The following is a 14,584-nucleotide window of genomic DNA, read 5'->3' as shown; positions in this document are numbered from 1 at the left end:
CTTCATGGGAGGCATTAAAAAAATTGATGGAGTAAGCACTTTGCTTATATGTCGCAATGACGAGCGGTGCGACCAGTTTTACCGATCACAAGAGTGTGGCGGATGCCTTTGCGCAGCACTTTGCATCGGTGTACACTACATCCCAGCACAGAGAGCCCAGATATCAATGCGGTATCTTTAGTTTTACAAAAGTAACTGAAACGGAAGTTCTTAAAAGTATAAAAAAATTAAAACATAAAAAGTCATCTGGTGCGGATGGTATACCTTCTTATATTTATAAGGGCTGTCAAGATTCACTTCTCGGACCTCTCACATATATTTTTAACCTATCACTGCAACAAAATATATTTCCTGACTCTTTGAAAAATGGCGTTGTTACTCCAATTCATAAAAGTGGAAACAAGAGTGATATAACCAATTACCGCCCCTCTATGAAAAAATCTATGAATTTGTTAGTGACAGACTGTCAAAGTGCCAACATGGATTTTTGCCAGGTAGATCTACAGTATCTAACCTATGCTCATTTGCTGAAAATGCATTTGATGCACTAAATCAAAGAAAGCAACTGGACGTAGTGTACACGGACTGTGCGAAGGCCTTTGGCAGGGTCGACCACTGTCTGCTGCTTGAAAAGTTAGGCTGCTTGGGTTTGTCCAAAAACGCTGTCGCCTTTATTCAGTCATACCTAAGCGGTAGACGAAACGTCGTTAAAGTGGGGGGAGCCCGGTCGGAAGTGTTTGAAGCCACCTCGGGCGTCCCTCAGGGTAGCAACCTGGGGCCATTGCTTTTTTTGATATTTATCAACGATTTGCCGGATGGTGTGAGGTCTTCAAAGTGCTTATTGTATGCGGATGACTTTAAAATGTTTAGAACTGTAAATGATAAATCAGACTGCAGCAAGCTGCAGGCTGATCTTGATGTCGTGGTGGATTGGTTTAACATGAATCATATGACCCTGAACATTGAAAAATGTTCAGTTGTTACATTTACTAGAAAGCTTGAGTTTGTTGACGAAAACTATTGTGTTGGCGAATCACAACATAACATCTAAGGCTTATAAAGCCCTTGGATTTGTGCTGCGCAACAGTGGGCATTTTCAAATCTCGACTATTATCGCGCTGTACAACGCCTGTGTGAGGCCCTATGTGGAGTATGCTTCAATTATATGGATGCCAACTGCATCAGTAAATATTGATCTGATTGAAAGAGTGCAGAAGCGCTTTCTCAGATTTCTCTATGTTAAGAAAAACAATGCTTACCCGCACATGGTTTCATACAGATCAATGCTTGACACCTTTAACGTTACCAGTCTGAATGACCGGAGAGATACGCAAGCTGTAATGTTTGTCTACTACATTATTAATAATATTAAGTACAACAACTGTGAGTTGATTAGTAAAATTTATTTAAAAGTTCCTAAATTACATTTAAGACTCTTGCAATCGGATCTGTTTACAGATAGGAATACCTTATCACCGATAAGTAAACTCCTGTCAGTGTGTAACAGAATAACAAAAACAAGTAATTTTGATATATTCGCAATTAACGGGCGGCCCCTGAAAAGGCTGTTAGGCCATCGGCACATGCTGTGAGTGCTTTAGGTCTTGTTGGTCAGTATGTAGCTTCCTTCTTTCTTTCTTTCTTTTCTCTTTGTTAGCCTTAAGGTGTAGTTTTTAGGCATAATACTTTACATGTAATTACTTTTACGGGTGTTTGTAAACTAGTCAATAAAATAAAATAAATAAATAAATATAGTTTTTGAAGGTATCCTGTGAGTCAGGATTTACATTTAAGTCCGGACATGCTTTGGAGAAGTGATTGTTGAGTCTATCTAGTATACCACAGCTGTCCCTACCGTACTTACCAGCAAAACTCCCGATCACGTCAATATTTCTGTCGTCCGATTTCGTAATCCTCTTAACCAATTGCCAGGCAGCTTTTATTTTATTTTCAGCTTTGTCTATGAATGCCAGGTTAGACAGTTGCTTAGCCCTTTTTATAACGCGCTTAAGAATGCCACAGTACCGCTTGTAATGCTGTTCAGAGATCTGGCCGCTATTTATCATAGTAAACAGAACACGTTTATGCCTACATGACGTTCGAATGCCCTCAGTTATCCAGTTAAAGCGCCTCCTGTTTATGCATTTCTTTGATACAAAAATTCGGTTTGATAAGCTGGTCATTGTTTGGAGAAAACTATTATATGCCCTATTTACACACTGTGATTGATAAATCTCAGACCAGTCGATCTGTTCTACTTCAGACTTGTGTGTGACCAAGCTTACCTTTACTGAATATCTATCTGGATGCGCAACTCTCTCTCTCACATACGGTATTGCCAACGCACAAAATCTGAGCCTTGTGATCAGAAAGAGCCGTGCTCAACACATAGCTTTTATAATTATTTTCTGAATTGTAAAATATATTGTCAATCAGTGTAGACGACTGGTCAGTTACCCTAGTAGCCTCAAAGATGCATTGAAATAAATTAAATGTATTTACCAGATCCAAAAACCCCACCGTACAGTTATTATTCACATCAAGTAAATTTATGTTGAAATCACCGCCAACTATAATTTTAAAGTTAACATACTTCTGAAATATATAATTCAAAATAATCTCAAGGGTCTCCATGAAGGTCTCAAAACAACCAACACCTCGTCTATACATACATACAATTACCATTTTTAAATTCAGACTAACAGCACATGACACTTCAATGACACCCTCCACACTAAAATCACACACAGTTGTATCCTCTCTGAAGGTGTAGGAGTCTGCAACATGTATACAAGTCCCGCCGTGTCCCAGTTCAGTTCTACAGAAAGAGGAGACCAATCCATATCCATTAAGCTTTACAAAAGACATTTCAACACTTTTTATCCAATGTTCACTAAACAACAGCAAATCAGGTTTATACTCCAAGCCATCCAGCATGCACTCCACTTCCAAAGTCTTGTTTTTCAGCGACTGTATGTTTTGATGCAGGATGACAGTTTTTGTGCTCTCCCTATTTCTTGAGTAAATTGGTTGCTACATCATGGGTTCGTATTGGATTTTTAATCGTTCTTTATGCTCCAACCGTTTGTATGATGGACATGACAAGCTGAAAGTAGAGTGTTCAGTGTTCAAATCAAGCTTAAATTCCTTGCACGCTATCTGGCAATTTATACACGTGAGTTTCTGAGCCGAGCAATCTGCCGATTCATGTGACTCACTACAGCATTTTCCACAAGTTTTTGTGTGAGGACAATCCTTTGAACTATGACCAAATCTACTGCAGTTGTAACACCTGTATACTCTAATGTACTCATAGCACCTACAGACTTTCAAGCCCACGTATAATCTAAATTCAGCGTCTTTCTGAATACGTGCAAAGGTGCCTGGATCACACTCGAAGATCGCCAGAAATGTTTTGACCATCTTCTTAGTAACTACAAGCTTTCAGCTATTTGGAGTAACTATGTTACGATTTTGGGATTGCAGTGCCCTTATCAATTCGTCCTCAGAAAATTCGCGCTCTATTCCAACTATCTTAATACATGGCTTACGCTTTTCAGGGATAGCAGTGGAAAACTGTTGTGACATATTTTTTTCGAGATTGGTCTTTAATTTGTTGGCATCCTCTTTGTCTATTAATTCCAATATCCAAAGAAACTCTATCCAAGCAGTCTTGCAGATCTTTTTTAGTTTGCTTACTTTCACATTTGGTAGTAGGCTTCACAATTAATACTGCTTCTTTAAGAGCATCTGCATAGTTCTTTCGTGGTTTTTGACTATCCTGCAGCCCACCAGCATTTTGCTGACTTAGCTCCATTCTTGCAAGACAGTCAGCAGTCTGCCTGACCAAAATATCAGCCTTGTCAGCAAGCTCATCAATTTTGCTAAACAATTTAACATTCTTATTAACAACCCCAATGCATACATCACCAAACCATAAAATGTTTGGTGTATCCAAAACTGCTTTAGAAATTTGATCCTTTATTCGGACACACATGTTATGAAAAGCTGCATTGCAACAGCCACATGTGACATGTTTATTATTGACAACAAAATTGTCTTTGCATTTAGAACAAGTTTCAGAAGTTGCCATATGTGTTTACGATAAAAGCAAGCATCAAGGCACTATACTTATGGTTATGGTTAAATTCAAACTTAACTTTTTTTTACTTGCAGTGTTTATATTTATGCAGATGCACCCGATAAGAACCATAAACAAGGCATGTCCGACCGGTACGATCGACCGATGAATACTGATGAATACTAATATGTATAGGCCTGGTAAGGTTAGGATTTGGAGATCTTGAAAAGAGCAACTGTCCAAGGACTCTAGTTTGCCCATAATTCTTATGGCTTTTTTTTGTAACAGAAAGACCTTTTGCCAGTCTGTCAAATTTCCCTAGAATATGATAGTTTGGACTGGAAAAGACCCATGTATGCTGTGAGGGAGACTTCTATTGGAGTGGTGTGTGAGATTCTGCGGAGGAGAAATAGGGTCGAAGAGAGGCTTTTTGTCAATTGGATGATGTGGTGTTTCTAGGTCAACCTGCTGTCAAGGATTACTCCTAAAAATTTGAATGATTTACCTTCATCTTTTTCTTTCAAGGAGAATACGGCAGTTTCTGTTTTTTCGAGGTTGAGGCATAGATTGATGTCAGCAAAATAGGTGTTTAGTTTCTTAAGAGTGGCGGCAGCTACCACGTGTAGCTGAGCAGTGTTACAATGATGGTCAAGAAGGGTTGTGTCATCTGCATATTGAATTGATGGCAGATTTGAGAGATGGGAAGGTAATTCATTTACATACAAGATGAATAATAGGGGTCCGAGTATAGACCCCTGCGGGACACATGCTCTTACACGAAGAGCCTCCGACCTGCTGCCCGCGATATCGACCAGTTGGAAGCGGTCTGAAAGGTATTGTAACATAGTAATTACACTATGTTCCGTCCCTGCATTTGCTTCGGTCTCCCCCAATACCAGACTTATGTAAACAAGATCAGCGAATTGGGGTCATGATGTGGGTATAAATACAGCTTCCTGGGGGGTGGTGGGGGGGGGGATTGGGGTCTTCCCCAGAGGGAGGTCACTGACTGATCTCTGGGATAGTCTGGGTTCACCATCTGTGTAGCTTTTAGTGGAGCAGGTGGTAACCAAGTGCAAGCACCCGGGAATCAGCCTGTTAAAGGAAATAGCACAGCGAGCAGCATTAGTTGCCGTACCGGCTTATCTCCCTTTAGCAGTTCCATAGCGTCATTCGGCGCCCTGGGACACTAGTCTAGGGTTCTATTCACCCCCGGTAAGCGTGTGCCCTCCGCAAACCCTTGAATTTGAAAAACCAAACCCCAAAAAATTGAAAAAATACAATTGTTGCAAAAAGTGCAATTTTGGCTATTTTTGATTTTGCTCCAGTAGGTTTCTAATGCACAGCAAAGGGCATATTTATACCAAAGGACCTTAAATTAGAATGATTAGGTGAAATAAGTACGAAAAAACCACTTTTGAAATTTGACGCCCTCTAGCGGCCAAACGGTGTTATCAATCAACTCATGTGGGGATATTTTTAGAAAGCTTGATCTTTTGTTTTCTGACATTTTGACGTAACTTGTCAAATAAGCGAGTAATTTAGGGTCAAAGCAACATGTGTCAAAAAATATGTGATTTTCTGGCAGTTCAAACTTTGACACCGCTTTTCTCATTGACTGTACTACATTTCGTAGCGTTTTTTCGAATTATTGGATAGGAAATTTAATGAGGATTCCAAAAATGTGCTTAAAACTGTCATTTTCTCACTCTAAGCATTTTTGTACCTGACTGTCCCAGTTGCAAAAATCAGGGTTTAGAAAAGTTTTCTTGCATTATTCGGGGGTAATATCCCTAGTGCATTTAATTTTTCCGGAAAAATTGTTATTTGTTAAAACAAATTACTTAGAAACGAGTATTCCAATTTTTCCACAGGAAAAATTAGATGCACGAGGGATATTTGGTAAGATTATTTCCTGAGTTAAATAAACATTTTATTTTAATTAAAACAATAAGAACAATAACTTTCAAGCTAGAAAGGGTAACACTATTCTTTATGTTGCTGTGAGGAGTGTGAAATTTTTTCGAATTTTTTTCCGGAAAAACTGCTGACAGCTAAGTTGACAGTTGTTAAGTGATTTTTCCACTTAAAATTTACATTTGTTATACTAATTCTTGATAGCGATTGGTCAAAATTGATAGGAAAGAAATAATCGATATAAAACGTGTTTCGTTTTCAAACCACGTGATATCTGTCACCAATGTCAAAATTTGCCTAGAATTAACTTTGTGTGACAGGAATTTTCAGTTTTTTCGGAAGTACTCGGAAAATAAAGAAAAAGGAAACTAAATTAGCATTTAAAAAATTTGTAATTTTTCCATCAACAAATTATATTAAAAATCAAACAATTGCATTCGGATAATATACTCAAATACTTTAATAGTCTGATAAAAATTAAAGCACAATAAATTATTAAACTAAACATAAATCAGAATCATAATAATTAAGATAACAGTCACCGTTTAATTTTCTTCGTTGGAGGCGGCATAATCTCCGCATCATCATTGTAGCGATTCTTATTGATATAATCAATTAAAAACTCTTTCGTCACAGGATCGCGTATACTAGCAGATACAGCTTTTGCAGTTGTAAAACCATTGGGAAATGATTTATCAGTCCGTTCTCTCATAAATTTCCATTCATTGTTTTCAAACTTACATTCGACGATCTTTCCATCCAATTCCTTGAGCGCCTTGGTATATTTCATTTTGGCGAAAGGCTGGTCTAGTTGTCCGACGTGTAAACACGCTACTTTGGTCGGAATTAACCCCGCGCCACCTTCTTTCACTATTTTTACTCGAAAATCGATTGAGTTCATGTCCAGAGGTTTCCACTTTAGCACTTCATCACATCTCCCAGCCACGTAAGGATCTTTTGCCGGTTGAAAAATCAAACCGTCCGGTTCGTGACTGAGACTTTTAGCAAATTTCTCTCCTAGAAGATTGGCAGTTTGAGTTATGGGCCAGAAATCTTTTTTTCTCACGCTGAACGGTTCTTTAACTTTATTAATAAGCATTCGTTCTATTGCCGCGTAACGCGGTTTAATTATTTCCAACTCTAAACATTGAAGCCGCGTAGGATAAAAGGGAAACTGTCCAATATCCTGACCCTCAAACTGGATAATATCGTAGGCAAGATATCGTGGAATATCTTCACCGTCCACTTTGTCTATCACCATTTCCCCATCTAATAACGTATCCTTTAAATGCCGACGCAAGTCTTTTCTATGAACAAACCTCAATCCGTCAACTTTAAAAACTGTATTGTTCCGATCGAAAAAGTACACTTCGTCTTCCCCATCGATCAGCATCATATAACGCATCCCATCCGCTTTCCAGGACACGCGGTATGGTTTTGAGCTCAGTAAACTGATATTTGATTTATCCATCGAAACGGGCTGACAGCCGGGAAACTCTTTCTTCTTCCAGCCGCACATTACTTGAACCTTCCTCTGCAGATTGTAGGCTTTAGGTTGCTCGTCAAAGTACTTTACGCCAGGCACACCGGTCATGAACTGCGTAGTGGTATTTTTGTTTCGTCTGCCGTTTATGTTGGCAGTTGGATTTTCCGAGTCTAAAAACGACGTGGAAGCTACTAAATCATTCTGGTTTCCGTTGATGCCGTCCATGTCTGAAAATGAAAAGTGTCCTAACAAATTATGTGAGGGTATACTAAGTTGTTTGCAAGATTAGTTTAAATATCAATAGGCGTGTGTGATCTAATTCCTAAATGCAACTAAACATAATCTGCTGAACTGTCAAATACCGCAGTCCAACTAAATGGTACATATATTACCCCCGTTGGAGCAACATTTGCGGGAATCTCTGCGCAGCAGGTTTTTGATTGGTCAAAAAAAAGTGGTTTTCAGCTTGCTACTTTTGCCACGAAACAAAATCATCGTTAAAACATATTATGTCGTCCGAAAGGCGTAAGACAGGGAAGTGTTTTATCACCCCTGTTGTTCAACCTTTATTCAGAGAACATATTTCACGACGCTTTATATGGCAGGACAGAGGGAGTAAAGATAGGTGGCGAAATTGTAAACAACGTAAGGTACGCAGATGATACTGTCATCATTGCAGAAAACATGGAAGATGTGCAAATGCTGCTGGATAGAGTGAACGAGGCTGGTCGAAGATGGGGTATTAATATAAACATCAAGAAAACGAAATGGATGACTGTGGGCAGAATAAACATAGAACCAATTCCGATTACAATCAACGGACACAATATTGAACTGGTATCACATATCTGGGTAGCTGGCTGAACAATGAGATAACGATAACGTGCGACGAAGAGGTAAGAACAAGGATTGAAATGACACGTAGGGCATTCAGCAAATGGAAACCAACTCTCACTAATAGAAACCTCACAGTTCAGATGCGGTTAAGAACACTCCGCTGTTACGTGTGGAGCATTTTTTTGTACAGATGTGAGACATGGACGCTTAAAGTTGAAATCATGAATAAAATAGAAGCGTTTGAAATGTGGTGCTATCGAAGAATCCTTAAGATCCCCTGGACTGCACATACCAGTAATGAAGAAGTACTGGGACAGCTGAATAAGGATCGAGAACTCCTGAACACCATAAAAACAAGAAAGGTCAGTTATTTCGGGCATATAATGCGAGGTGATAAATATCACATCCCTCGCCTGATTATTCAAGGAAAGGTTGAAGGCAGAAGATAGATAGGTCGCAAAAAGCTATCGTGGCTGCGAAATATTAGAAACTGGACCGCACTGGGAGTAGAACAACTCTTCCAAGTAGCAACAGATAGAGACCAATTCAACCAAATTGTCATGCTGATAGCCCACGCTTGAAGTTTATGCAGATGAGACCGCTCCTGTCAGGTCGAGATCTGAATCTGGCTCTAAAGAAGAGAATATTGTCATGTGTAATATATACTCCACTCTTCTGTACGGTGTGGAGGCTTGGACCCCGTCAGACGCTATGAAAAAAAAGCTGCAAGCTTTTGAAATGTGGATTTTCAGAAGAATTCTTAGAATCTCTTGGATAGAAAGAATTACAAACGAAGAAGTACTCCGAAGAATGGGATGTGAGCCTGAAATCATGCTTACTGTGAAGCGTATAGAAAATTAAAGTATTTTAGCCATATCATGAGAAATTCTCCAAAACATAATCCAAGGCAAAGTTGAGAGCCTGGAAGAAGAAGAATTTAATGGCTGGCTAACCTGCGAAAATAGTTTGGAGCAACATCTACTGAACCAACGTCCGTAATCGGATAGGACAATAGAAGAAGATGTCGTCCGAACAGGCTTTGGTAAGCGCCTTCAAGTAAAAAGTATCAGAAGGTAACAATATACCCCGTTTGGTGCATTAAACGACCAAGACGGAAGTCGCCATCTTTGTCCGCGACATTCGCCTACAGCGCAATTGAATATGAAACTTCCAAGTTAGTCGTAAAACCAGATGAGCAACAGCAGTTTGATTATCGTCACTGATTTTCGGACAGTGCCAACCGGAAATTTACGGCCGCCATACTGAACGATTTTTGTCTCCCACTTTGGTTGCTACTGGTCCTTCCTGCTATATTTTTTTTTATTTATTGTTAAGCGCGTTCAAGGTTTTTGCGTTCCTGTCTCTGATTGGTCCGATTCTGTAGACTTCTTTGGGCGGCCCTTTAGGGAGGTTTGAATTTTCAACGTATTAATTTGGCTTGTTCTTATTTCCGATAAGGGTACTTATTGAACTATGAGTTGCTAGCAAGCAACATTATTATTTGCATAGTTATTTATGACATAATACCAGATTTTAAATATTCAAATTGGCGCCCTTGGAACTGCCCGATTCTTCCCACCTTACTCCCGGACTACTTCTTGGCTAGACTTGATACTACTACCATTTTGTTTTGTGACATTCCTTCTTCCTGGTTACTTTCGAGCCGTCGAAACCGTCCGAATCAAATCCACGTGTAATATTGCCAGTATTTAGAGTTTTGACGTGCGATTTCGTTTGATATAAGTGGAGGCTGCCTTAATTGGTTGATACATATTTATTTTGGTGGAAGTTTGCACTGTCCACTTTGTGGGATGTTCTAGAATTAATAAGCTGCTCTCGGAGGTGCTCATTGTTTTTGCATGTCATCTGTGGTGCTAGTCGTTCTCAGCTCTTGGACTTCTGAGAGTCGAATAACTGCCGAACCTCACATGGGATTAAGCAACAGACAGGTAGCAAGTGACTGGGCGCTTGAAGGTACCACAGAGGCGTGGAGAAAGGCGAAAGAGTGAAGACAAGCCAAGGAATTGATTGGAATCCCAAGCGACGCCAAGGCAAAATCCAAACGGTTGATGTCAAGGCGTCGCTGGGCCTTAAAAACACTGGTTGCGGTTCTGACAGGCCACTGTGGCCTAAACAGACATTTGCATCTACTAGAAACTGGTGATAGCCCTGTTTGTTCACAATGTGGAACGGCGGAGGAAACATATCACCTATTAGGAGTCTGCCATCGCTGGTCGTCTATCAGGAGGCGCTTTCTTGGGGCCTCCACACTCTCCTGCAGGGAACTGTCTTCCTTGGATTAGGGACGGAGGGAGGTGTAGGTCAGGGGTGGAAGGGATGGGGAATCTTTGATTCAAAAAGGGCCGTAAGGCCTACTCGCCGGACTTTTTAGGGTCCCCCCGCATTATTACTACTACTACTACTAAAGGCTTACTCCATAACTGAAGAAAGCTGTGGCACTTTTTCTTGACCAATCACAAACTACGAACCCTGCTGCAATTTACACAAATGTGGACTTACCGTCAGTTTCTGAGCTGTTCTAACTCTCTGTCTTTGTTTTACAAACACATTACATAATGTCAGAAAAAGACGAGTGATTGCAACCAACCATTTTTTGGACTCTCAGAACTTGTGCAGTAATGTAGTCAATTCAACCACAAATTAATACTCAAACATAGAACAAACTAATGTATAAGACAATCGGAAAATAGTAAATTAATAACTTTAATAATAATAATTATCTTAAATAAAGCTGGATTTATAGATTGACGCAAATCCAGCACAAATGTAGGACAATTTGAAACAAAATGGATTAAGTAAGATCTGGAGTAAGAGGAGCCTATGTCCTACTGTATCAATTTGCCAGAGGCCTCTAGAATCATTTTGAAAGAGTCAGAGACCTCTAAATGCTATTTAGAACTTTCTGGAAAGCTCCAGAGTCCTCTATCTGTCTTAAACTTTCCCAGAACTGCTTTAAATTGCCAGAAGCCTCTAGCACCATTTTAAAAGTTCCATAGACTTCTAAATGCTATTGAGAACCTTCTAAAAATTGCCAAAAGCTTCTACAAGTGTCTTAAACCTTCCCAGAGTTATTTCAAAATGCCAGAGGCCTATAGGACCATTTTGAATGTGCCAAAGACCTCTGAATGCTACTGAGGTCTTTCTGTAAAGCCAGAGTCCTCTACAACTGTTTTAAACATTCCCAGAACTGCTTTAAATTGCCAGAAGCCTCTAGTACCATTTTAAAAGTTCCATAGACCTCTAAATGCTATTGAGAACCTTCTAAAAAGTGCCAAAGGCCTTTACAAGTGTCTTAAACCTTCCCAGAGTTGTTTCAAAATGGCAAAGGCCTCTAGAACCATTTTGAAACAGTCAGAGACCTCTAAATGCTATTTAGAACTGTCTGAAAAGCTCCCTAGTCCTCTACTACTGTTTTAAACATTCCTAGAACTGCTAAAAATTGCCAGAAGCCTCTAGCACCATTTTAAAAGTTCCATAGACCTCTCAATGCTATTGACAACCTTCTAAAAAGTGCCAAAAGCTTCTACAAGTGTCTTAAACCTTCCCAGAGTTGTTTTAAATTGTCAGAGGCATCTAGGACCATTTTGAATGTGCCAAAGACTTCTGAATGCTACTGAGGACTTTCTGTAAAGTTCCAGAGTCCTCTACAACTGTCTTAAACCTTCCCAGAACTGCTTAAAATTGCCAGAAGCCTCTAGCACCATTTTAAAAGTTCCATAGACCTCTAAATGCTGTTAGAACCTTTCTAACAATTGCCAAAAGCTTCTACAAGTGTCTTAAACCTTCCCAGACTTGTTTTAAAATGTCAGAGGCATCTAGGACCATTTTGAATGTGCCAAAGACCTCTGAATGCTACTGAGAACTTTCTGTAAAGTTCCAGAGCCCTTTACAACTGTCTTAAACTTTCCCATAACTATTTTGAATTGCCAGAGACCTTTAGCACCATTTTAAAAGTTCCATAGACCTCTCAATGTTATTTACAACCTTCTAAAAAGTACCAAAGGCCTTTACAAGTCTCTTAAACCTTCCCAGAGGTTTTGAATTATCAGAGGCATCTAGGACCATTTTGAATGTGCCAAAGACCTCTGAATGCTACTGAGGACTTTCTGTAAAGTTCCAGAGTCCTCTACAACTGTCTTAACCATTCCTAGAACTGCTAAAAATTGCCAGAAGCCTCTAGCACCATTTTAAAAGTTCCATAGACCTCTAAATGCTATTGAGAACCTTCTAAAAATTGCCAAAAGCTTCTACAAGTGTCTTAAATCTTCCCAGAATTGTTTTAAATTGTCAGAGGCCTCTAGAACCATTTTGAAAGAGTCAGAGACCTCTAAATGCTATTTAGAACTGTCTGAAAAGCTCCATAGTCCTCTACAACTGTTTTAAACATTCCCAGAACTGCTAAAAAATTGCCAGAAGCCTCTAGCACCATTTTAAAACTTCCATAGACCTCTAAATGCTATTGAGAATCATCTAAAAATTGCCAAAAGCTTCTACAAGTGTCTTAAATCTTCCCAGAGTTATTTAAAAATGCCAGAAGCCTGTAAGACTGTTTTAAATGTCTCTAAATCATCCCTTAAGTTTAAAGATATTTTAGAACCATTTGAAGATAAAATAAGTTTTGACCATGATCATAATATATCCCTCATAAAATATGATACTGCAATAAATGTTTATAAGGAAAAAATGTCTTTTAAAGGAGTCAAACAAAATTTTAGCAATCAACCTTCCACAAATCTATGTCAGAAAAACACCAAGTAACTTGAAAGGTACAAACCAAAATATATTTACCTCCATCATTTTCCTCATCATCTTCTAAACACCAAAGAGGTAAATTTGGAGCAGGTGGTGCATCCTCAATATCATCATACCGCTTATACAGCTCACACAAATAGTCTTGTTTGTATATCCCCACTGGCCTTGCATCAGCAAAAGTTTGGATTGCAACAGCCAAACAATAATCCAACTTCTCCACTAGATAACTGACAATCAAAAACCCAGTCCGATTGAAACCATGTGTACAATGTACTGCAATTTTCTCTAAAGGATTTTTAGATATAAACTTGTCGACTAATTGAATAAATAGGTTGGTCTGCTCCCTGGAAGGAGTTTCTGAATGTCCCTTGCATTGTAGCTTCACATAACGACAGTCATTCTCTTCTACCTCCTCTTTGTCATAGAAACGCGAAGTGTTTGTCAGATCTATCCATAGTCCTATTTTGATTTTCTTTGCTTTACATATGTCAAAAAACATTTTTGGATGAAAGCGACATTCATCCGGTACTTGACTGTCAAAGTTGGTGCTTAATGGAGTTTTCAGGGGCATAAACTTTCCTTCTATTAAAGTATCAGCTTTTCTCGGGCAGTGCAGCCACCTTTTCGGAATGGGGCCAGGGTTTCTCCTTGACCCACTCATTCTCAACTACACTCAAACTAAATTCTCTATAAGTTTTCCTTTAATATTTCCGTACTTATTAGTTTATTTGGCTACAAATGCTGATTTTGTGACTAACATCCTTGTGATTGGACTGACCTTTTTTTCTGAAATTAACAGAACTAATTAATTTCATAAAATAAAGGAAAAGTTGAAGGATAAGCTACATTTGCTGGTAGTGGTTTTGCTTATAAAACACCGCTTACCTTTTGTACAAACTTTTATTTTAATTCTTTTCCTTTCCTAGTTCTCACAAGTCAAAAGACAAACGATGTGAAAATCATAAAAATATTGACAACATCCATAACAAATGACAGTTATAGGTTAACTTCACATTGTTAAAATACTTGTTTTCTTCTCTTTCTATTACAGGGCGGTTCAAAACACGTGATCAACCGTGGAGGACAAGCGCAATTATTAGTATTTTTTAATTTTTGTGTTAAATTAACTGAAATTAACTCAAATGAGTACATTGTCTTTGTTTTCCAGATTCTGTCAGAAAGCTTTGGAGTACATCAAAATTAAATTTTTTTTACCACATTAATATGGATTCACTAATATTCATTAAAGTCGTTGTGACACTTTAAATTAAACCTTTGTAGTTTAGTAGTTTGTAGGTTGTAGATGGTATATGATAGTACATTAACTAAATTCGTTTATTTAATATTCATTTTTTCACTATTTCAATAATCAATGAATGATCTGACAGTGTTATCACGTGACTGTGTTAATCGTAAAAAATGGACTGTCACGTGACAATTATCAAATTTAAATCTATTAATTATTTTTTTTGACAATTCTAGTTTTTAAT

General features: G+C 38.6%; 1 protein-coding gene across 2 annotated transcripts; it reads right to left on the bottom strand.

The window, feature by feature from the left end:
• Positions 1 to 6,434: 6,434 nt before the first annotated feature.
• Positions 6,435 to 14,102, bottom strand: mRNA-cap (RNA guanylyltransferase and 5'-phosphatase mRNA capping enzyme). 2 transcript variants are annotated; one of them, XM_081979688.1, is made up of 3 exons: positions 13,980 to 14,102; positions 13,131 to 13,880; positions 6,435 to 7,729 (listed from the first exon to the last, which is right to left on the bottom strand). In XM_081979688.1, the coding sequence occupies exons 2-3, from the start codon at positions 13,753 to 13,755 to the stop codon at positions 6,537 to 6,539; spliced, it is 1,818 nt and encodes a 605-aa protein (XP_081835814.1). In that variant the 5' UTR covers positions 13,756 to 13,880; positions 13,980 to 14,102; the 3' UTR covers positions 6,435 to 6,536. The 2 variants fall into 2 exon arrangements, with proteins under 2 accessions (XP_081835814.1, XP_081835815.1); XM_081979689.1 differs by having other exon boundaries at positions 6,435 to 7,711.
• Between the last annotated feature and the right edge of the window lie 482 nt (positions 14,103 to 14,584).

This window comes from Ips typographus, linkage group LG5 (assembly GCF_016097725.1).
Source record: "Ips typographus isolate SLU linkage group LG5, UJ_Ityp_2.0, whole genome shotgun sequence".
Lineage (NCBI taxonomy): Eukaryota > Metazoa > Arthropoda > Insecta > Coleoptera > Curculionidae > Ips > Ips typographus.
The sequence above is the reverse complement of the archived record's forward strand: the minus strand, read 5'-3'. Positions and strand labels throughout refer to the sequence as shown.